Consider the following 22,647-nt stretch of genomic DNA (forward strand, 5'->3'; position numbering starts at 1 on the left):
CTCTCATGAACATAAATGCAAAAGTCCTCAACAAAATATTAGCAAAATGAATTTAAAAAAGTATAAAAAAAATTATACACCATGACCAAATGGAATTTATCCCACATATGCAAGACTGGTTCATTATTCGAAAATCAATTAAAGTAATCCATCATATCAGCAAGGTAAATAAGAAAAATCATATGACTCTATCAAGAGATGCAGAAAAGGCATTTGACAAAATCCAACACCCACTCATAATAAAAAAAGTAAACTAGGAATAGAGAGGAACATTCTCAACTTGATAAAGACTATCTACAAAAAATCTATTGCTAACATCATACTTAATGGGAAGAAACAGGAAGTTTTCCCACTAAGGTCAGGAACATGGCAAGGATGTCCTGTCCCCTCTTGCCACTCCTTTTCAACATCATACCAACAATGCTTAGTTGCTAATGCAACTAAGAAAAGAAGGTAAAAGGTATACAGATAAGTGATTGCCAGGAGGAGAGGTGGATGAGTAGGCATAGCACAGAGGATTTTTAGAGCATTGAAAATACTCTGCATATTATAATGATGGATATATGTCATTACACATTTGTCCAAACCTATAGAATGTACAACACCAAGAGTCACCCCTAAAGTAAACTGTGGACTTTGGATGATTATGATGTGTTAGTGTAGGTTCATTCTTGGTTTAAAAAAAAAAATGACCGTCAAGTGAGTGATGGTAATGGGGAGACTGTGCATGTGTGGGGGCTTAACACTTCCTAACCAAAACTGAATCTTTTTTTTTTTTTTTTTTTTTTTGGTATGTATAGCCTTTTGAGAGCATAAAAAAGCCAGTGGAAAATTGGGCATTAGCCCATCCAGCCCAGTGTTGTGCCTGTGACAATAGGGGTGATTTTATGGGAAAACAGAATAGTATATACTTCAAAGACTATATAATATTGTTTTGAAATGTACTTTTCCAATAACTGCTGAGGGCTTTTATAATTTTTTGCTTATTTTTCAGTATAAATTGCTGACATGTTCCTGTAACGATACATTAATTACTTTTTGATCTTTGCCCTTTTTGTGATCCTAGGTTGGTTCATTCTGGCTCTGGATGTCGATCACCCTCACTTGGATCTGACCTTACATTTGCTACTCGGACGGGCTCTCGGCAGGGCATTGAGATGCATCTCTTCAGAGTGGAGACACATCGGGATCTGTCAACCTGGACCAGGATACTTGTTCAGGGTTGTCATGCTGCTGCTGAACTAATTAAGGAAGTCTCTCTAGGTATAGATCCTGATGTATCACTTCTAGCAGTAGTTAAATGGAACTGTTATACTTTATTTTAAAGTAAAAACTATTAACATATGTGCCAGACTTAAAAATATTCCAAAATATGGCAGCTTAAAATTATCATGATAGAAAGAAACCTGGTTTTTCTGTTTCTTGTACGTGGCTCATTCATAACACCCTATGTACAACATGGCAGTTTTGCTGTTCCTCATATTAATCTGTATGTGATAGTATAAAGATTCATTAATGAAGTACTAGATGCACTAACCCTCTATTTCAGAAGATTTGGTGTCTAAGATATGATAGACATCCTTAAAATATAAGCATCTGGCAAGACTTATGGCTGTAGAAAAATGAGGAATTTTGAGTAGGAATTTGTCTTCAAAAGTTTGAAAGTGTGTGCTCAGCACTTACTGAAATAAGCATCTAAAGGAAAGAAGCCTGGTGGTGTCTTTTCATTGTTGAAACGCCCTCTTGTGGCTAGTCTATATGGTTTCTTTTTTTTAATGTTGTTTTTGACAGAAAGAGAGAGAGAGAGAGAGAAAACGAGGGAGGGGCAGAGAGAGAGGGAGACAGAGGATCCAAAGCAGGTTCTGCACTGATTAGCAGAGACCCTGATGTGGGGCTCAAACTTAACAAACTGTGAGATCACGACCTAAGCCAAAGTTGGATGCTTGACTGACTGAGCCACCTAGGCACCCTTATGGTTTCATTTGTATATATTTGTGTGTATGTACATATATACATCTGTATAGATATTTCCAGATTACTTTCCATTTTAGCAAGAACAAAGAATAGTCAAAATGTTTGAGTTTCTAATAGGGTTTGAATTACTTCGATTATCTTGACTGCAAAGTCAGTTTATTTGATTTTGCCCCTCTTCTCTATGCATTTTATTCTATAAACATAGCTTTATAGGATTTTTTAGAAAGAGAAAATGTGTGAAGAGCAGAATGTCTTGTGATACTTATCTTTCTTTCCATTGCTTTTGGAAAGTGAGGGATCTCCATGGCTTTAGAATTTGCATAAGCAGCATTTCTGTGGGTCATCTTCTAAAACTGGCACAGCGACAGTTTTTTAAGTGTTGTCAAAATGACCTAATTCTTCAACTCTTTAGGACCTGCTCGGTACTTTCCTCACAACCACAATGATGATTCAAGTAATGACTAGTAAGACCACACATTGGATTTTGACCAAGGCTACCATATCCACATTGTCTTTCTCACTTGTCTGTCTCCTGCCCATTTTCTCTTTGGAGACGTTAGTCACCACATCAAGGGCCGCAGGACTCTGGTTTTTATCTTGGCCACAGAATGTGCTTTCTGGGTTGTGTCCTCAGTGTGAAGGTCTACAATGCCCCGTGTTCCTTTGGGGAGCCCAAGAACACTCTTTAGGCCCTTGACTGGCATCTGGGATCACCATATCCTCTTCAAGGATCCAGAGAGATATGTTTCCCAAAACAAAGAATGCAACTTGGATTTTTAACATTTTTTTTAGTTTCATGTTGTTTTGTGTCTGACAGCTACACTTGTGGCAGGAAATAAAAATCTGTCCAGTCCCTGGCTCACAGTTGTTTAAATGCAGATGGCTTGGGGAGAGAGAATAAGGACTGGTTGGGTCCTTATACTTTAAAATAGACAAAAGAAACATTTTTTGGTAATCTGGAACTTTTTTATTCTCATTCACAGCTGTATTTTAATCTTACCTTGGTAATACTTTTATTTCCACAATTCAGGTCAACAAACGTACTTGTTCGTTACTGTATTTAGAGCTCTGTCAGATATATTAAACTGGCTGAAGGTGAACTGCTTTGATGAGAGCCCGAATTCCTTTCAGATGTGTTTTTGTATGTGCGTGCATGCACACACCTGATCTGTTATGTCTTAATATGTGTATGCTTACTGTGCACATCCACCTTCACGTATACACACACATACATATGTAAGCCAGCATGTCCTTCAGATGCACGTTACCCCTTGATGTTAAATTGTTGGGAGATTCAGAAAGGTTTATTTAAAATTATAATTATGGGGGGCGCCTGAGTGGCTCAGTTGGTTGAGCGTCCGACTTCGGCTCAGGTCATGATCTCGCGGTCTGTGAGTTCGAGCCCCACATCGGGCTCTGTGCTGACAGCTCAGAGCCTGGAGCCTGTTTCAGATTCTGTGTCTCCCTCTCTCTCTGACCCTCCCCCGTTCATACTCTCTCTCTCTGTCTCAAAAATAAATAAACGTTAAAAAAAATTTTTAAAAATTAAAAATAAAATTATAATTATGGCACATTGTACTACATATTCAGATATCTGTGGCCTAAAGAAAGGAAGTTGACAAGAAGAAATCATTTAAGTTCTGTTTCTTTGTCTCATGTGTTTCATTATGTTTTATTTATTTATTTATTATATAGTTTACTCATTTAGGAAAATGTTAGGGACTACCTATGAGATTTTACTAGTGAATGCAATACATGAACTTCATAATGTTCATTTAGCTTTAAACCTTTATTAGATTACAGTAGAATTGACCAGTAATCCTTCTGATACACAAAGACTTTCTCCTTCTAGCAAATGTGAACTTCAGGATCACTAGGCAGAGCACACAGTTATTTCCCTCGGGTGCATTAAGCTTTATCATTTTCCATCCTGTGAATTCCACAGGAATTCAAAATAGGAAAATATATATATGTGTATAATTGTTTGAGCTTTAAGAAGTATGCTTTTAAAGGCTAATTTCATCATACCAATTACCTAAGCTTATTAAAATTTTTAAATCAAACAAGAACTACTACTAAGAAGTAGTAGACATGGGAAGAGTTGCATTAGTAAATATGTAGAAAATCTGCAAGAGGAGAAGAAAAATGAGCATAAAAAAATGTTTTATTTATTTTTAAATAAATAGAGAGCAGATAGAACAGACAGAGGGGGACAGAGGATCCAAAGCAGGCTCCATGCTGACAGCAGAGAGCCTGATGTGGGGCTCAAATTCACAAACCATGAGATCATGACCTGACCCGAAGTCGAACGCTCAACCAACTGAGCCACCCAGGCGCCCCAGAAAAATGAGCATTTTAAAGTATTTATATTGTTAGGACATATGACCAAAGAGTTTGCTTTATCCATGTTCTCAGTTTTATAAAATCGTCTTGAATCCCTTTTTATTCATCTACTGGGTAAATACTGATTGAGTATATACTCTGCTTTTACTGGCTATACTAAAATGGATACGGTAGGCATAGCCCATGCCTTTGAATAATGAGAAGCAGAAAGAATAATGCCTTTGAATAATGAGAAGCAGAAAGAATAGTGAGTACATATCAGAGTTGTTAGAAGTCATGAGTGGAATGCATGTTTCCTGTAACCCTAACACACACCCTTCTAAGGCAAGTTTTATCACCTCCATTTTTAAGATGAAGGAACTGGAGGGGTGCCTGGGTGGCTCAGTTGGTTAAGCGGTTAAGCCTTTGACTCTTGATTTCAGCTCAGGTCAAGATCTCACAGTTCGTGGGTTCGAGCTCCGCATTAGGCTCTGTGCCGACCGTGTGGAGCCTGCTTGCGATTCTCTCTCTGCCTCCCTGTCTCTCTTTTTGACCCTTCCCTACTTGTGCACATGCTCTCTCTCAAAATAAACTTAAAAAAGATGAAGAACTGGGGTTAATGTAGGTAGGGCTTGAATTGGGTCTCTTCTGACTCCAAAACCAGTGCCTTAAGCCCCTGAATTTCCCCCTCTCAATGACTCATTCTTATGCCCAGATTAAACTCCTGGGGGACATATACAGTATCAGTTTCTCTTAATTCACTAAATCAACAAATATTTACTGTTTTATTAATTACAAAGTGCTATGTTTTGTAATGAGAGAAATAAAAATAAGTAAGACCTACTTCATGCCTTTGACCAAATAGCTATAAGAAAGGAACAAGGGGCACCTCGTTGGCTCAGTCCATGAAGCATGCAACTCTTGATCTTGGGGTTGTGAATTCGAGCCCCACACTGGGTGTAGAGATTACTTAAAAAGAAAATCTTTTAAAAAGAGAGAGAGAAAGAGGAAGGTAAGGAGTCAAGTGATGGCATTTCTTCCAATAATGAGAGAAACCTGAAGTTTTAAAAAGGTTAATGGGAGAGATCTAGTTTAAAGGGAAATGTTGAAAATTCAGAGGAAGAAGGAATAATCAACCTTGGACAGTTTCTGAGAAGGTGGGAATGGATGGGATCCAAAGCACAGATGGAGGGATTGACCTTGTCCCTGGAAGAGGGACAAACGGACAGAGAGAGGAGAGGATGGGTGGGTGTGTACATCCACATCCTAGCTGTTGAGGAAGATACTGTCTTATACACCTGACATCCCTGGCTTTTATTCCATACCTAACTCCAAGTGCAATAATAGGCTACTTTTATGCCTCACTTTTTAAAGTTATATCATAGTTGTATAATGGGAAAAAACAGTAATTTTTATTTTTTTGCCTAAGGAGCCATGAGTTAACCTCATCACCATAACCATCACTTTAAAGAATTTTACAATGTAATATTCACCGAGAAGCTAGAAGAAACATTAGAATTTTAGTTTGAGGATTTTCTGTGAAGTCTAGGACTGAGAATAATGGAGTATTACTGGCCCTCTTGTCCCAATCCCAATGTCTTATATTTACTTATTTAAATAAGGTTAGCCTAATCATCAGGAATTGTGCCCAAAAAACAGTATTAATGCTCTGTGCACAGTGAAATAGCCTGGAGAGTTGTGCTTTTTTTTAAGTTTATTTATTTATTTTGAGAGAGAGAACATGTGCAAGTGGGAAAGGGGCAGAGAGAGAGGGTGAGAGAGAATCTCAAGCAGGTTCCATGCTGTCAGCGCAGAGCCCAAAGCAGGGCCTGATATCAAGAACCCAAGAGATCATGATCCGAGCCAAAATCAAGAATCAGATGCTTAACCCATTGTGCCTCCCAGGTGCCCCCAGGAGAGTTTTTTTTAACAATACTGATGCCCAAGTTCTACCTCCAGAGATTATTTTTCTTAGTTGATTTATTTTGAGAGAGAGAGCAGGGGAGGGGCAGAGAGAGAGGGACACAGAGAATCCCAAGCAAGCTCTGTACTGTCAGTGCGGAGTCTGACTCGGGACTTGAACTGACAAACTGCTATGTGAATTCCCAGGTCTCAGAGGGCCTCACACTTGTAGCACCAACAACACTGCACTAACAACAAAACTGCTCAGGTGTTAATGGAACAGAAACTTTACCAGTGTTGAGAGAAGACATTTATTTGCCAATCTTGATGACCAAAATTTTTTTTGTCCTATCAATTCAGATCAACCCTTTGAATTTTATCTTTGATAGGTCCGACTGTATGACTTTTGCCAACTATAGCCTTTGCCTTTGATAATAAACACTATCTTTGTCCTCTTCCTAGATACCAACCAAACCATGTTACTGCCCCTGAAAGGCATTTCTGCCTTTTCTCCTTTGGTAGAAACCTTCCCATACTTGAAACCTTCTCATACTTCACTGCCTAAGCAGTTTGACCTATTCTTTAGGGCCTATCTGAAATGCCATCTCCTCCAGGAAACATTTCCTTGACTTTGGCCTTATTCATTCTATTGTTAGTCGTGTTCTATCTATTCTACCTCATGTGGTTAGGGATTTCATGTTTATGCCTTTCATTTATGAAGTCCTGGAGAGCAGGGACCATGCCTGTTACTTCTCCGGTACCTCACACAGCCTACTTCCAGCACAGGTGTTTAATTGATACTCTCACTGAATTAAACTGAATCAAATCAGATGTCGTGGAGAGTTATGGCCATCGCTTTCTCATCTCCATCAAGATGTGGATGCAAGCAACCAGAAAAAGATTTACTTGAAGGAGTTCCAAGTAGGTTAGGTATTGCACATTCTCAAAAGAAGATTCTTTTTCCTTTTTTTTGCAGTCAGAAGAATTCTTTTCCACTCAATAACTGAAGCAGTAACTTTATTAATGATGGCTTTTGCTTGTCTTCAACAGGCTGCACATTAAATGGCCAAGAGGTAAGACTCACTGTCCACTATGAAAATGGGTTCACTGTCTCCAAGGAAAATGGAGGTTCCAGCAGCATACTGTACCGCTACCCCTTTGAAAGGCTGAAAATGTCTGCTGATGATGGCATCAGAAATCTGTATTTGGATTTTGGTGGTCCTGAGGGAGAACTGGTAAGAGTGTCACAGAAAACCATGTCTACTCTAATAGATATTCTTTTGTTTTCTCATTGCTTCTTACCTTTTGCATAGAAAATTATGGACTGATTGTCCATTTGCAATCAGAAAATTGTTCTTCAAGATGTATTGGGTTTGGGTTTAGGGGGTTGTGTGTGTGTGTTTTCTGTTCCCCACATTAGGAAATCATTCCCTTTTTAAAAAAAAATTTTTTTTAACATTTATTTATTTGTGAGAGAGAGAGAGAGAGAGAGACAGTGTGAGCAGAGGAGGGGCAGAGAGAGAGGGAGACACAGAATCCAAAACAGGTTCCAGGCTCTGAGCTGTCAGCACAGAGCCCGATGCGGGGCTCGAACCCATGAACCATGAGATGATGACCTGAGACGAAGTTGGATGCTTAACCGACGGAGCCACCCAGGTGCCCAAAAATCATTCCCTTTTTAAAAAGTTTTGTTTGGGGGCAGCTGGGTGGCTCAGTTACTTTAGCATCTGACTCTTGATTTTGGTTCAGGTCATGATGTCACGGTTTGTGGGTTTGAGCCCTGTGCTGGGCTCACTGTTGCCAGCATGGAGCCTGCTTGAGATTGTCTCTCTCCCTCTCTCTCTGCCCCTCGCTCATATTCTCTCTCTCTCTCTCTCTCTCAAAATAATAAACTTAAAAGAAAAAAGTTTTGTTTGAATGGTATAAAAAAAATACAGCCCTTTTAAGAAACAGGCTTTTATCGCATATGAGATATAAAGTACAAAAGCTGGTAAACTATAATAAATAAATTCTATCCATTGCTATTATTAGCAGCTGGTTGAGATAAGAGTTAAAAGTAACAGAGTGACTTGGTCGCTACAGAAATTGTGATGATCAGAAAAAAAGATACATGGGTATCTCCATACAGTTATGCTCTTTTTTTGATATCCTTGTCTTTAAAAAAAAAAATGTCAATAGGAATTCATGATTTCCCTTAGTGAACTACAGAGTGTGTTGAGTATACTTCAGAAATCATACGTTAAGATAAAGGAGTAAAATAATGCCTTGTCTCTCTTATCAGTTTTCAGCCAGTAGTTCAAATCTTATACATGAACTATTATGTCTCTTGACACAATCACCATAGGTGGAAATTTGCAAAACAGAATCTTGAAATTTTATAACTGAAAGAGATCTTAGAGATAATGGAGTTCAACCTCCAAATAAGAAATTATGTCTAAAAATCTTATTTTCAAAGATAAACCTTTAGGAGACTATGACGGGGGCATGGACCAGGGCTTTTCAAAAGCCTGAAGCATTAGAGAGAGTTAAATGCTTCTATTAAATTAACCTATTAAATTATTATTAGCAGTTGTCATTTAGCAAGCCAGGTGTTAGAGCAATCCTGGCTATATAGTTTGAAATTTTTTTTTTAATGTTTATTTATTTTTGAGACAGAGAGGGACAGAGCATGAGCAGAGAAGGGGCAGAGAGAGAGGGAGACACAGAATGTGAAGCAGGCTCCAGGCTCCGAGCTGTCAGCACAGAGCCCGATGCGGGGCTCAAACTCACGAACTGTGAGATCATGACCCGAGCCGAAGTCGGACGCTCAACCCACTGAGCCACCCAGGCGCCCCTGGCTATATAGTTTTAATTCCTGCTTTATACTTAATATATACAAAGTTTAATGATGAAATTAGTGCTCTGTAATTTATATTTTGAATCAGGTTTTACTTTTCTTTAAAAGGCATAGTTAACAAGGTCCAATTCCTAGTCTATGTATCAGCGCCAATGATTGACGAATCACTCGTTTCACTCAGCCTGACGCCGGGTCTCCTTGTTCATCTGGTGTCAGCCATCCAGATTAGACACTTGTGCTTAGGAGGGTATAGCTAGCCCTTCTAAGGAGACTTGGGAGCTCTCATTCCCATTACAAACCTATGAGGGATGTCAAAAATCATACCCATCCATAGTCACATTTCAGTTGAGTTCACCGTGATTTCCTCCTGGGAATATAACCATAATGAATGGTTTCCATATAGGATATTCCTCTTTCTTTTACATCTTCTACTTTTTAGTTCTCTCTACCAGGCATAGTGGGATCTGGTACACCACCAGTTGTATTCTAATTGTGATGTGGGGGCTCACACCAGTATTTAATTCCTCCACTGAATGATCTTACTTCAGAGTATACTTTCATTTGTGGCTTTAAGAAACTCCCAAGAATTTCTATAAATCTGGGACATTCTTAATCCAAATTCTTTTTAAAAAGTAGAACATCACGTCCAAATTTACTTATTTTGTGTCTGTTTATTAAAGCTTTTGGGTAGGAGCGGGTAGGTGGCTCGGTCAGTTAAACATCCGACTCTTGGTTTCTGCTTGGGTTATGATCTCACAGTTTGTGGGATCGAGCCCTGTGTCAGGCTCTGCGTTGACAGTGCAGAGCCTGCTTGGGATTCTGTCTTTCCCTCTCTCTGCCCCTCCCTCAACACACACTCTCTCTGAAAATAAACCTTAATTTTTTTTTTTTTTTTTTTTTTTTTTTTTGCGAATAAAGCTTCTGTGTATGGTAGTGCTAAACTGATGCGCTTTCTCCACAGACCATGGACCTGCACTCTTGTCCGAAGCCGATTGTATTTGTGTTGCACACGTTCTTGTCAGCCAAAGTCACTCGTATGGGACTGCTTGTATGAGCAGCAGAAAATCAGAAAAGAGTCTTGAATGTCACAAGAAGTATTTCCACCTCAAAAAAAAAAAAAAAAAAAAAAAAAGCACAAAAAGAAAGCTCTCTCTCCTCCAGCACAGTGCCTTGACAAGGACCTGCAAATCACTGCTGAACAGTAACCATGTTTAAAGAAGAGCCTGCCTTTCACAAGCTACCTTGGCCAGAAATTCTAGTACTCTAATAAGGTCCAACATGAAGCCGTTGATTGACTGTATAGTTTCCTAATGTGGTTTCTAAGTAACTAGGTTTATTTCTCCTGTTAAGAAGGATGGCTCATTGTGGGGGTTTTTGGGGACGTAATCAAACATCAAAGAGTTGTTTTCGTTTTCTTCTTCCTACAGGATTTGTTTCAAGCGTAGCCTTGGTCTCTTGCTTCATTTGACCATCTCTTCCCAGGTGCTAGTTGGCAGCAGCCTGTGCTTCTTGGCCATTCCAGATAGGTCGTACATTCTGCTGGAGCTGGCTGTCATTTATTCCTTCTACCCTAGGAAGTCCTGGAATTGCACACCCAAGTGTTCTTCCATGTGTCCTGGCTCTCCTGCATCCCACCCTGGCCATCACTTCCCATCACATCACAAGCTTTGCCACTCATAAGTACTAACTTCAGGACTTAGAACTTGCAAATTTTTATTTGCCTTGCCTTCCACTTCCTTTCTAGTGGTAACCAAGTTGGAAGCCACTGATTTGAAAGAAGAGTTTTGCTTGTTTTAGATTTTTCTGATTTATCTTTGGTAGGAGCCAGGGGATAAGATTTATTTTAAAAGAAAGTCCTCATTTTAGCCTAAGCCATTTTTTATTGCTTACCAAATGTGCCTTTGGTTAGGGTTAGTGGAGCTTTATTAGTCACTATATGAATAACTGGATATCACTGCCATTCCAGGGAGATAATCCATCCTAGTTTTGAGGAATAGTCTTTAAGATGGATTTCCTGAGTAGTATCTTTTCTAGTGGGCAGATCTCATTGGGGAAGATAAATTCTGGAGAGCCTGCTTGTTTAAAGAGTAGACTCTATAAAGGCAGCTCTTCACAAACATCATGTTGCGTTGCTTTGGGTTTTGTGAGCCCATGCAGGGCCCTGGCCCTGGCCCTTTGTGGAAGCAGATTGGTACAGACAGGCAGCTGCTAATTCAAGACTCACTGTTGGTGTAGTAATGCGTTCGACAGCGGGCAGGGTGACGAGACCATGGGATAGCTACCTGGGTTTTGCTAAGCGTTGCCGGACATCATCTTTAGGACATAGTAGCAGTAAGATTGCTGATTTTGTAGTATTAGAGAAACACATTCAGCTTGTTTTTCCTAATTATGAAGGAGGTATATATCTGAAAACATTCAAAATAATATAAGAGCTGTCTAAAATGTCAAGATGACCACAGTCCCCAGATCTGAAAGAGAAGGTAGTATTGACTTGGATGTTCTCTGTGTTCTCCGAAGAAAAGTCTATGCCGAGCTCTCACTTACTAGATTTATGAGGTATGCTGTAAGAGGGTGTGAGCTCTTTGGAGAGTGGAGGAAGGTAGCACTCCAAATAGGAAGGAAAAAAACCCCACAATCATATGGAAAACACGAGCTGTTTGGTGTGAGTGCCGACCGACCTAGGTAGGACATTTGAAAGAGCAGACTCATGAACAGAGTTTGAGTTAGACATTGTAACCCCACTGTTTTCCCTGTGCCCATAAGTCAGTCCTCCTTCCCCTTGTGTACGGTGAGAATAACCACATGCACAGGCTGGGGAGAGAGAACTGTTCTCCCCCCAGCTACAGTTCCAACAATGAATGATGTGGTCCACTTAAAACTGGAAATTGACATCTACACTAGAATATGTGTTTCAAGGGCTTTTTTTTTTTTTTTTTTTACGTTTTAAAGGTTCATAAACCTGTATTTGGCTCCAGCTGAAGTAAATTTGCAAATAGGGAAGGAAAAAAAATATCTTGAAGGTCCAGCTATGATTTCTGGAAGCAGAATTTCAACACATAATACCCTCAGATAAGGGAGCTTAGACACTTTGCAGTGAGAGCATTATTAATCTGAAACGTTGCACAATGCAGTCACAGACTTTGCAGCGAAGCCATTTGGTGGAGTTTTTCTTTGTTAGTGTGAAAGGCTAAGCCACTGAGAATATTTTCAGGGGGAACTTCTGAGCCACCCTGCTCATCACTTACATGAAAAAGAACTCTAAAAAAGGTGTGATGAAAATGTGGGCAGGAGAAGGAAAAGCATGTGAGCCATTTTGGCTCATTTTGTTCCAGCTTAAATTGTCACCAAGGTCCATAAGGTTTTTAAATCTTTCGAGTCTTAATGTGAAATGAAAATGTGTGGGAGATTTCCTTTGACCACTAGCACCCCCGAGAGCAAGAGCCTTTAAGCTGCTTGTTTAACATCAGCAGCTTTCCACTCGTGGGTGACCAGATTGTTATTCAACTAAGTGTGTTTGTGGAACTTTCAAACCACAGATGAAGAGCTTTTTACGGATGGGACAGCCTTGATTAATATGTATTTTGTATTAAGATGCCAAAACATGGCAAATTATTTTCAAATGATAACTAAAAATGGGCATTTTTGATATTTCACATCTTTTATAGAACAGCTTTTCATTTCTTTTTCATTTCAAATCAGGAAAATTGTTGAGAATGTTGTGGGCTTGCCTGTGTAGAACGGAAAGGAACCTGCAGAGTAGTGTGTGCCTCGTTCCAATGGATTGCTTCCTGTGCCCCTCGACCTCCCCCCACCGCCCCCAGACCTGGGGCTTAGACGTCTTCTCCATATTCCACACAGAAGCCTAGAAGTAGCCACCTGGTGTGTGAAAATACTTCCTTCTCATTCCTTAAAATTTCTCCCTTTCCTCTCCAAAAAAAGAAAGAAAAGGAAAGAAAAAGAAAAGGCTGTCATTCTTATTCTGAAAAAGGTAAGTTCTTTCCTGAAGTTACCAAACAAACCTTACCTAGAAATTAGTATCTATTATTTTATATGAAGTAATACTTAAATGTATGTTTATACAGTATTTATTAGATAGTTTGAACTGCAAACTCACCTACCTAGTAGACAGGTTCAGATTACATATTGGGACCTGTACAGGCAATCAAAAATATTACCTTATTTGTCATTCACCTATTTTAAAGCCATGTTTGAGCACTTTTTAGGCTAGGTGAAGTCTGATAGTGCATGTTTTTATCAGCTATACCCTCACAAACTTTGTTATTGAACATTATTGGATGGCAGGAGAGATTGAATTATTTATTTCTTCTCTAATCTAACCTACCAATCTAATCTAACCAACAAATGATTAAAGTTGTCCCTGATTGTTTTCCTAATTTATCTTCCTAGGCAGAATGGTAACCAAGCTTTTTTCAGTTGATTAGATGCACTTAGCTAATAAACTAGAATTTTTTCTTAAAAATAAAATTAAGCTGTGTGGAATCTGGACAAGATTATGTTTCTCCCAGAAGAAGTTTTCACTGTAAATGGTTTTGATGGACAAAAGCGTGACCACTTTGAGAAAAGGTTATGATGAACTTTTTTTTTTAATTTTGTGAGAACCTCCAGGTCTTCTTGTTTATTAATTTATATGCATGTGGATATATTTGTATGTTTTCAGAAACATGGAAGAATCTCCATATTTTTTAATGCAAATTATATTGTACGCTGCTATGCAAATTCTATTAAAAGCCCTACCTACTTAAAAGTTAAACATTTTTGAAGCTTTTAGGGAAGACCTGTAGACTTAAGCACTTTCTCTGCTGTTTTGTATCTTGGACACTTACGCTGAACTGTTCTTATTTTCACTGGTTATAAGCTATTGATTGTACATAATATTTAAACTGTCCAAATATCCAGCATACATTTCCTTGTCGCTGCCATCCACCATTGATGGCATGAATGAATGGCTGGTTAGAAAGCCAAAGGTCATCTTTTTTCAGTTGATCATGAAGAAGTGAAATGTCAGATCTCTTTGGTCTCAAAGCAAATTGCTCCGGTCAGATCAAACATCTACCCAAGGAAAAAAGACTTCTTTAAATTGGAGATTCTACTTAAACTTTAAGTTGAACTTGACCATAATCCCATTCATTCTTTTTGTATGTAGATCTCGATCAGGTCTATAATATGCCAGGTGGTATTATATTTTATCTTAAGTTTGGAAATCTCTTTCAGTTAAATTTAAAATGTTATTGCGGTTTCCCCCCAACCCCCCTCCTGAAGATGAAAGCATAAGAATCTGCCATTTGCTGCTGTTCTCTCTCTCGAGATTGCTTGGTAATCCAGAATTAGTTTGACTTTCTACGTACTGTCTTTTAATACTGACAGCAGCAGTCCCCCCCTCCCTCTTTTTTAAAGCTGTCTCCTTCCCTGTGCTGGGTGTATAGACAATAAATGTGTGATGGCAGACAGTTATAAAATAATTATGTTGTATTGCAGGATTATGTGGTTTTGAGCAATTTAGCTACTCCTATGGTGTACTGATAACTGAAATTTACTTTATGCTGGTAATAGACTACTTAGTGGCAGATTTGAAACCATTTCTCTACAACACACACAACACATCTGGCAGATCAATGATACAAGTTCATTCTATCAAAGAATTTCAAGTTAAAGTAAGGTAACCAAAACTAGGCTCATGGGGCACACCTGTACATCTGTTGTCTTTTTTTTTTTTTTTTTACACTAGCTAAACCACCAACTAGAAGAATGGTTGTTATGTATTAACTCAACAAAATATTTTAACGAGATTTCTTCTTTTGTTTCAAACTGATAGACTTGAACATAAATTTCTTGCCACCTCTTATTCTTCCCACTTCAGGTGACTGAACCAAAGTATATTTAAGTTTTAAAAGTGAATCTAAATTTGATGTAATTCATAAAGAAGGCCGTTTGCAAATGATTGCTTGCTCTCTAATGAACATTTGATTATATTCAACAAAATCCACCATCTGAATTGTAATTCTTGAATTGCTCCAAAATAGATTGGTTGAAGCTAAAAAGCTATGCTAGAGAAGCAATACTTTATTATATTGTAAGATTAGCTACCCTGATAGATTTCTAACTTCTGAGTCCTCTAAGTACCTTACTCAGTTCTGTTGTAATCTTAGCTCCGTGCGGTTGACGCAAATGCTTTGTTTTAGTTTTTTGAGCCCCTCTTTATGCCAGTCACATATACACCTTTGGAACCTGAATGTTCTGTCACCTCTTCCAAAGTAATAGAAGTCTTTTATGCATAGACAAAAGGTTCTTTGGGGGCCTACGGAAATTCTGACACTGCAAGGCTAATTAACGACGCATTAATTCACGTATTCCATGTACTAAGCAGTTATTAACACACAACTCTTCACAGGCTTTCTTCAGGGTCCAAAAGAAAGTTCCTGCCTGCAAGTAGCACATAATCCATTACTTCTCAATTACACCCTGCCATCTGTTTATCAATCAGTGGTTAAATAATTAACCACTTCATACTTTTACCAAAGTACATCTGCAGTCCAGCTACTCTGGCTAACTGGAAAATGTTTAAAATGATGCTTGGTCTTTGGTCCATGCCAACATGAAAGAACTCCAAGCACACTTAAGTAGGTTAGTCTTTTCATTATGCTTAGTTTTTTAATGCAAAATTAGACTTTAGTGGGGCGCCTGGCTGGATCATTCAGTGGAACATGTTACTCTGAATCTCGGAGTTGTGAGTCTGAACCCCATGTTGGGTGTAGAGATTACTTAAAAATAAAAATCTTAAAAAAAAATAGACTTGAGTTTGGGAAGAACAGTGTAGAACATCCTTAGGAAGATAAATCTCAACAACAACAAAAATTAAGCTCTATTACCCAAAGTGGATCAACAGGAAAGCCTTTTTAAAGAAATGCTTCTTGGGGCACCAGTGTGACTTAGTTGTTTAAGCATTTGACTGTTGATCTGGGCTCAGGTCATAATAATCTCACGGTTCGTGAGTTCAAGCCCCACGTCACGCTCTGTACTGATAGTGTGGAGCCTGCTTGAGATTCTGTCCCTCCCCATATCTGCCTCTCTCTCTCTCTCTCTCTCTCTCAAAATAAACTTTAAAGAAATGTTTCTTTTAATTATAAATAGCAAAGCTGAATATTTATTTCATCTACCCCTATTTCTAAATTGTCCTGACCCATTCATTTCCACACTTAGACCCTTTAAATGTCTCATTTGTTGGAAGTCCTTACACATGGTAGATGGTGTGTCCAATTGAAGATATTTTAAACCTGGCAAAATTCCACTTATTCTGGAACACTCTGGCATTCAAACTCAATAAAAAGGATACCTCAAGGAAACGAGAGGTTAATTGAATTTTTTCATAATTTTCATACAGTAACAGTCCCTTCCATCCAGCTTGCCTTCAGTGTGATGGCCTTTACTCTAAACCTACACTTCGACAATCAGGTGCTAACGATTGTATGGAATTGGAACCAGCACATAAGTATTGTGGTGTAAGGGTCTATTCCTCCTAAGTTGGAAGAATTGCTTGCCTTCTATCTTAGTCCTGTTCTAGTGGGTGTCGGTTATGGTTTTCACCTCTGTTTTGTGAATTACCTGAATTTGGGAGAGAGGAAATGATTTCAACTAAGTTTTGGGTTTGGCACAATCATCATTCTCAGTGATGTTCTTCACACCTATAGCAAATCTACCCTTATTACAAGAACCCATTTTAGTTTTGTACTTTTTTCTCCGGCATAAGACTCCAGTATTATGTTTACAATCTGTTGGATGTCTTCAGCTTGATAAGACCTTGGTGCCCAAAGAATACCTTTTGGTACCGGATCCAAGATCTTCTAGAAGATAATGTGGCAAACCACTACCTATGAAGGCCTATTATGGCTAATCTGTGCAAATTCTGATTATACTCCCTTGTGTGTATTTTGTTCCACACGACTTTAATTTTTGTTAAGTATTAAGACTTAGAAGGCTAGAGTAATGCTTCTACAAAAAATTAAAAGTATGTGATATTCTGTTTTTTTCTTCTTTTTAGAACACTGTATTTAAACAGGACTTCTTTTTAAGTGTTGTTTAAGATTTAGTTCTCAAATCATCTGGTATCACCAGGCTACCAAATCAAAACTTGCGGCATAAAACAGGGCAGTATTTGTGTTCTCAATAATAATAAAAAAAGCTTTATGTGTACTCAATAAATATAAATGCATAGACAACACTTCCCCTTGAGTTGCACATCAACATATATAGCGTTGTACATTACAATGAAAATTTGTAACTTAAGGGTATTATATATATAAATACATATATACCTTTGTAACCTTTATACTGTAAATAAAAAAATGCTTTTAGACTTGTATTTTTTTTTTCTGTTTTATGCTAAAATGGTTTCAAACCTACAGGAACATTTCAAGAGCGGTACGAAACAAAGATCTACATCCTCTTCACCCAAATTTCCCAATTGTTAACATTTTATATTTGTTCCATTATCATCTCTTGTCTTCTTGTCTTTTCTGACATGATGCTCTATCACCCTTAAATTCTCAGTGTGTACCTCCCAAACATAATGACACCGTCCTGTATTGCCACCGTCCAGCCCTCCCCACCAGGAAATCAACACTGGCACAACACTACCCCCCAATCCGCAGACCCCATTCACATTGTGCCCATCGTCCCAGCAACCTCTCCTTTTCCTTTCTGGCAAAGGATCCTATCCAGTATCACATGTGGCATTTGATGGTCATGTCTCATCAGTCTCTTCTGGTGCCATTTTTAAGCAGATTTAGGGCAACTCCAAATTCCTAAAAACCTAGTTGTGGTTCTAGTTCCATCACTGACTTTCACTGACAGGAGCTTAATCATTGGATCAGTCTGAGCTTTATTATACTTTGAGTCACACAGAAGAGGGGAGATGGTTTCTCGGGAATCATATTAGGAATCATCAGTGCTCCATTTATTTGGGTGTCCATTACTCACTTTGCTTGAGATTTTGGCCTGGCCCTACCTTCCCAGACTGTTATTCACCTGAACTCAGTGTTTGTTCCTCTTCTTCCACACCACTCTCGGCCCCCATCCAAGGGCTCCTTAACCAAGTTAAGAATCTACTCCTTGGCATGAGCCCTAGAACGCTGACGTTTGTATAGTCTGATCTTACTAGGCTGTATTAGCTAAGCAAAGTTGACTCACTGGTCCAAGCTCAGGTTTACCACAAGTGCCACATTGTCAGCATCATCAGAATCCTATCTGGAAAAGTGCTGTGCAAGAAAGAACAAATGGAACCGTGTATTTGCAAGTCAATGACTCTCTACCTGAAGTGTGGGAGCTCTAACGTGTGGGAGCTGAGAATCTGATTTCTGCTCTAGTGAGAAAGTTAGAATAGGAAGTTCTTGATCTGATTCAGATTTAGGAAGCCTCAACATCTTCCATGTGCCAGCCCACAAATAAATTTAATGCCTTTATTTCCCCTTTCCCTCTTCCACTGACTCCCCCAGCCCCAGCAATGGCCACACCACTGCAGCACTGAGGGGTTCTCAGAGTCTGTTTTCAAGGTATCCTTTAAGGAGAAATGGGTGACCAAGCTGCCGTTGGAAGCAGCTTCCCTCCAGGATGGGGAGCTTCCTCTGAGAAACTCTGCTTTGTCGGCAGGGTCAGTCTGTGTACTTCAGGCTCTTGGAACACAGCAGCTAAGCAAGAGTCCCAAGAAAGCTGAGTAGGCAGAGCAAAGAGAATGTGAGCACAGAGCCAGTGGATCTCAAACCCAGCTCTTGCCATGGGCTGAATGTGTCCCATCAAATTCAAATGCTGAACCCAACCCCCCACGCCTCAGAATGTGACTGTAGTTGGAGATAGGGCCTTGAAAGAGGTGATTCGGTTAAAATTAGGCCGTTGGGGTGGGCCCTAGTCCAATCTGACTGGTGTCCTTATAAAAAAAGGGAAGCTTGACCAAAGATAAGGGATGCCTGTGCATACAGTAAAGACCATGCAAGGACACAACAAAAGCATTGCCATCTATAAGCCAAGAAAAAAGACCTCAGAAGAAGCCAACCCTGCTAACACCTTGATCTTGGACTTCCAGCCTCCAGAACCATGGAGAAAATGAGTTTTTATTGTTTAAGCCACCCAACCTGTGGTATTTTGTTATGGCAGCCTTAGCAGACTAACACAGCCCTCCTTAATTGTAGGGACTTGTGTTTTGATTCTGTCTTCCAACTTGTGCAGCCCTGTCTAGTGTGGGAGGTTAGTATGTTCTCTAACTCTGCCTCACTCTCATCTGTCAGTTAGGGTCCCTTATTTCTTCTTAATGAATTCATTATTAATACATCCAGCAAATATGAAGTGAGTCCCCTATCAAGCCCTGAAAAAGACCCAGCCCTGCCCTCTCAATGATTTAAAAAGTCTGGGCCTTGAGGCGCCTGGATGGCTCAGTCGGTTAAGCCTCCAACTGCTGGTTTCGTCTCAGGTCACGATCTTAAGGTTTGTGGGTTCGAGCCCAACATTGGGCTCTGTGCTGACAGCACGGTGCCTGCTTGGGATTCTCTCCCTCTCTATCTACTTCCCAGCTCATGTGCGCATTCTCTCTAAATAAACTTTTAAAAATTTAAATAAATAAAAGGGCAGTGCCTTTGTCAGGTGCATAACAGCAAATAAAAGCCTCCCCACTCAGCTCTGTTAGTGTCTGAAAGAGCAGTGTTCAGGGTAGAAGCTGAGGAGCCATGACTTGTACGTGTGTGTGTCTCCCTGTGTCACCCAGGCTCAGCAAACCCTGTCCTGCCACTCCTGCCATTATCCTGACTCCACCGTCCACAGACACGCTCAGCACCTTGCTTGGCCTTTTGGTTCCTCAACCTCCTCATGTATGACGATGGCCCTTTCACCCCAGCTGCCCCATCCTCCCACTCCCACTGCCGCCCCCTAGACTGTTATTGCTGGAACAGAGCATCTTCCGAAATCAATAACTGAAGCATCTCTCTCCAGTGCGTCCCCACTGTGACAACCCTTCAGTCTATTGGGTCCTTAACTAGTCTACCCACTCTTTCACCTTCTTGTCGGTCCCGCACCTTTCCCAGCTCTGATTCCACAGCCTACCATTGCGGCACCACCCTCACCAAAACCTGTGAATCCCTTGCTCCTCTGTCTTCATAGCAGCCACCCATAGCAGCTGGGGGAACCCAGCTCTCTTCCTGCATCTGCCTGAGCAGCTGACTCCTGGGGAGAAAAATCCAAGGCAAATTGGTACCTCTATACATTTGTAGAGGTTGCCAGCCTTTACCAGGTATGCCCTTGACACTGCTCACTTTGGGTTCACTTGAAAGGGTTTCAAACCGTCTTTACTCTGCTCAAACCCCAGGCCTCCCACCTCTGTCTCTGTCCCTCTCGCAACAGATTCTCTTTCCTCCTAGCTCCCTGAGAAAACCGCAGCCACCCAGAAGTACCCTCCCAATTTGTTATCTTCTGGCTGACCTAGGTAGGCATCTGTTTATCTTCTTCCCTGCACCTATCATGTCTAAAGCCAGTCCTCTTACATCTGTTTTGATCCCATTCCCGTTCATTAGCCTCCCCAACTAGATTCCTCCTATTGGATTTTTAAATATGCTGAACTCTTCTCCCATTAAAAACCATCACAAATTCCTTCCTGGACCCCTCAGCTCCTGCAGCTAATGCTCTAGGGCTCCCTTCCTTTCCTCCAAACTTCTTGAAAGAGTTGTGCCCCCTGGTGACCCGCTCTCACCCCGCCCACTGTGGTATGGTTTCCGCCCCCATCACTTGACTGAAACATCTCTGGCTGAGGCGGTTGGTGTCTTCGTATCACCGTCTGTCTTCTCAGCTGCGTTAGACACTGTGCTCCCCGCTCCTCATCCAGCGCTCCTTCCCTGGCTCTCAAGACACTCTTGTGCCTATCCTCTCTCTCCAGCTGTCTTTCTGAGCTGCTTTTGCAGGCTCATCCTCCTCTCCTTAGTCGATAAACTTCCAAGCTCTGTCCTAGGCTCTCCCCTCACCTCCCCCTGCACCCTGCTCTTCCCTAGGAGATCTCATTCCCACCTATACCTGCGCGTCTCGCAGATGTACATCTCCCACCTCTTTATTCTGACTTCCAGAGGCATATGCCTAACTGACCCTTGATGTTTCAAATGCACCTCAAATTTGTGATCTTCCTCACTCCTCCACCCCCCTGAGCCTGGTCTTTGTTCAATACAGTCTCTATTTCAGTGTTATCACTATCTACTCAGGCTCTGAGGCCAGCAACCCAGGTGTCATCTCCGTCCCTTCCTGCCCCTCACCATACCCCAAATCTAACCCATTTGTGTGCTTATGTGTGATCTGCCTTCCAAAATCTCTCTATTCTGTGCATGTCTCTCCATGGCCCTGCCCCTAGTCCAGGCTTCCCTCATTCTTCTGGACTATAGCAGTAGCTTCACATGCTATAGTCACTCCATCCTTGCAATCTCTTCTGCATACTAGAGCTAGAGTTACCTTTTCTTAAATGGAACCTTTCCTGACCACCTATCTTATGTAGGTTGCCTGTTAGACACTCAGGAGCTTTCACACATGGGCCTCAACACACTTACTACATCATTTTTCCTGATGAACATCATCTTCTCAAACTGTAGGCTGCCCTCGACCTGTTTTGATCATTGCTGTATCCCCAGAAACTATACTGAAGTTTACCAGGCTAAAGCCCCCAGCTTTGGAGGTTTACGAAAGCCACGTTCCCAGGGCGCCTGATTGGCTCGGTTGGTAGAACATGTGACTCCTGATCTCGGGGTTTTAAGTTCAAGCCCCACATTGGGTGTCGAGATTACTTTAAAAAAATAAAAATCTGAAGAAGAAGAAGAAGAAGAAGAAGAAGAAGAAGAAGAAGAAGAAGAAAAGAAGAAGAAGAAACCTGCTTTCCTAAAGAGAAAAGTAGAAGGGCTAATATTAAAAAACAAAAACGGGCACCTGGGTGGCTGAGTTGGTTGAGCATCTGACTCTTGATTTAGGCACAGGTCGTGGTCTCATGGTTGGTGAGTTCAAGCCCCATGTGGGGCTCTAAGCTGACAGTGTGGGTCCGTTTGGGGTTCTCTGTCTCTCTACCTCTTTCTCTCAAAAATAAATACATAAACATTTAAAAAGAGGAAAAAGTCTAAAATCAAACAAGAATAAAAACAGGGGTGCCAGGCTGGTTTAGTAAGTGCAACTTGGAGCTCTTGACCTTGGGGTCATGAATTTGAGCCCCACATTAGGTGTAGAAATTACTTAAAAAAATAAAATCTTTTAAAAAATAAATAAAATAATAAAAATAATAAAATAAAATAAAATAAAAAGCTGGCTTTAGACAGAGCCACCAGCATTATAATAATACTTAACAGGCTGAATCCCCCCAGTGTGGGGTACGCTGTGTTTACATTAGCTAGCTCATTCATTCCCCCCAAAAGCCAGACAAGATACTAATTTTAGTACATCCTCTTAAATATCAGAAACCCGAAGCTCTGGGAAATTAGGCTTGTACTGTGCAAGAAAAACTGACCTACAGGCGCTATTTCACAGCAATGGGGTCTAGGACTGGAGGTTTCTATTCGGTCCTGACTCTGGCCACGCCCCGCACCCAACCCCAC

At 40.4% G+C, this 22,647-nt stretch overlaps 1 protein-coding gene across 1 annotated transcript in view; it reads left to right on the forward strand.

Moving 5' to 3' along the window:
• SNTB2 (syntrophin beta 2) overlaps positions 1 to 17,411 on the forward strand; it is a 109,602-nt gene extending 92,191 nt beyond the window's left edge. Inside the window, exons 5-7 of the mRNA XM_058708614.1 lie at positions 1,067 to 1,263; positions 7,249 to 7,433; positions 9,996 to 17,411. Coding sequence (XP_058564597.1) covers positions 1,067 to 1,263; positions 7,249 to 7,433; positions 9,996 to 10,088 — 475 coding nt within the window. The 3' untranslated portion in view covers positions 10,089 to 17,411. The remainder of the gene's footprint in view (positions 1 to 1,066; positions 1,264 to 7,248; positions 7,434 to 9,995) is intronic.
• The last annotated feature ends 5,236 nt before the right edge of the window (positions 17,412 to 22,647 follow it).

Source organism: Neofelis nebulosa, chromosome 17, assembly GCF_028018385.1.
Source record: "Neofelis nebulosa isolate mNeoNeb1 chromosome 17, mNeoNeb1.pri, whole genome shotgun sequence".
In the NCBI taxonomy this organism is placed as follows: domain Eukaryota; kingdom Metazoa; phylum Chordata; class Mammalia; order Carnivora; family Felidae; genus Neofelis; species Neofelis nebulosa.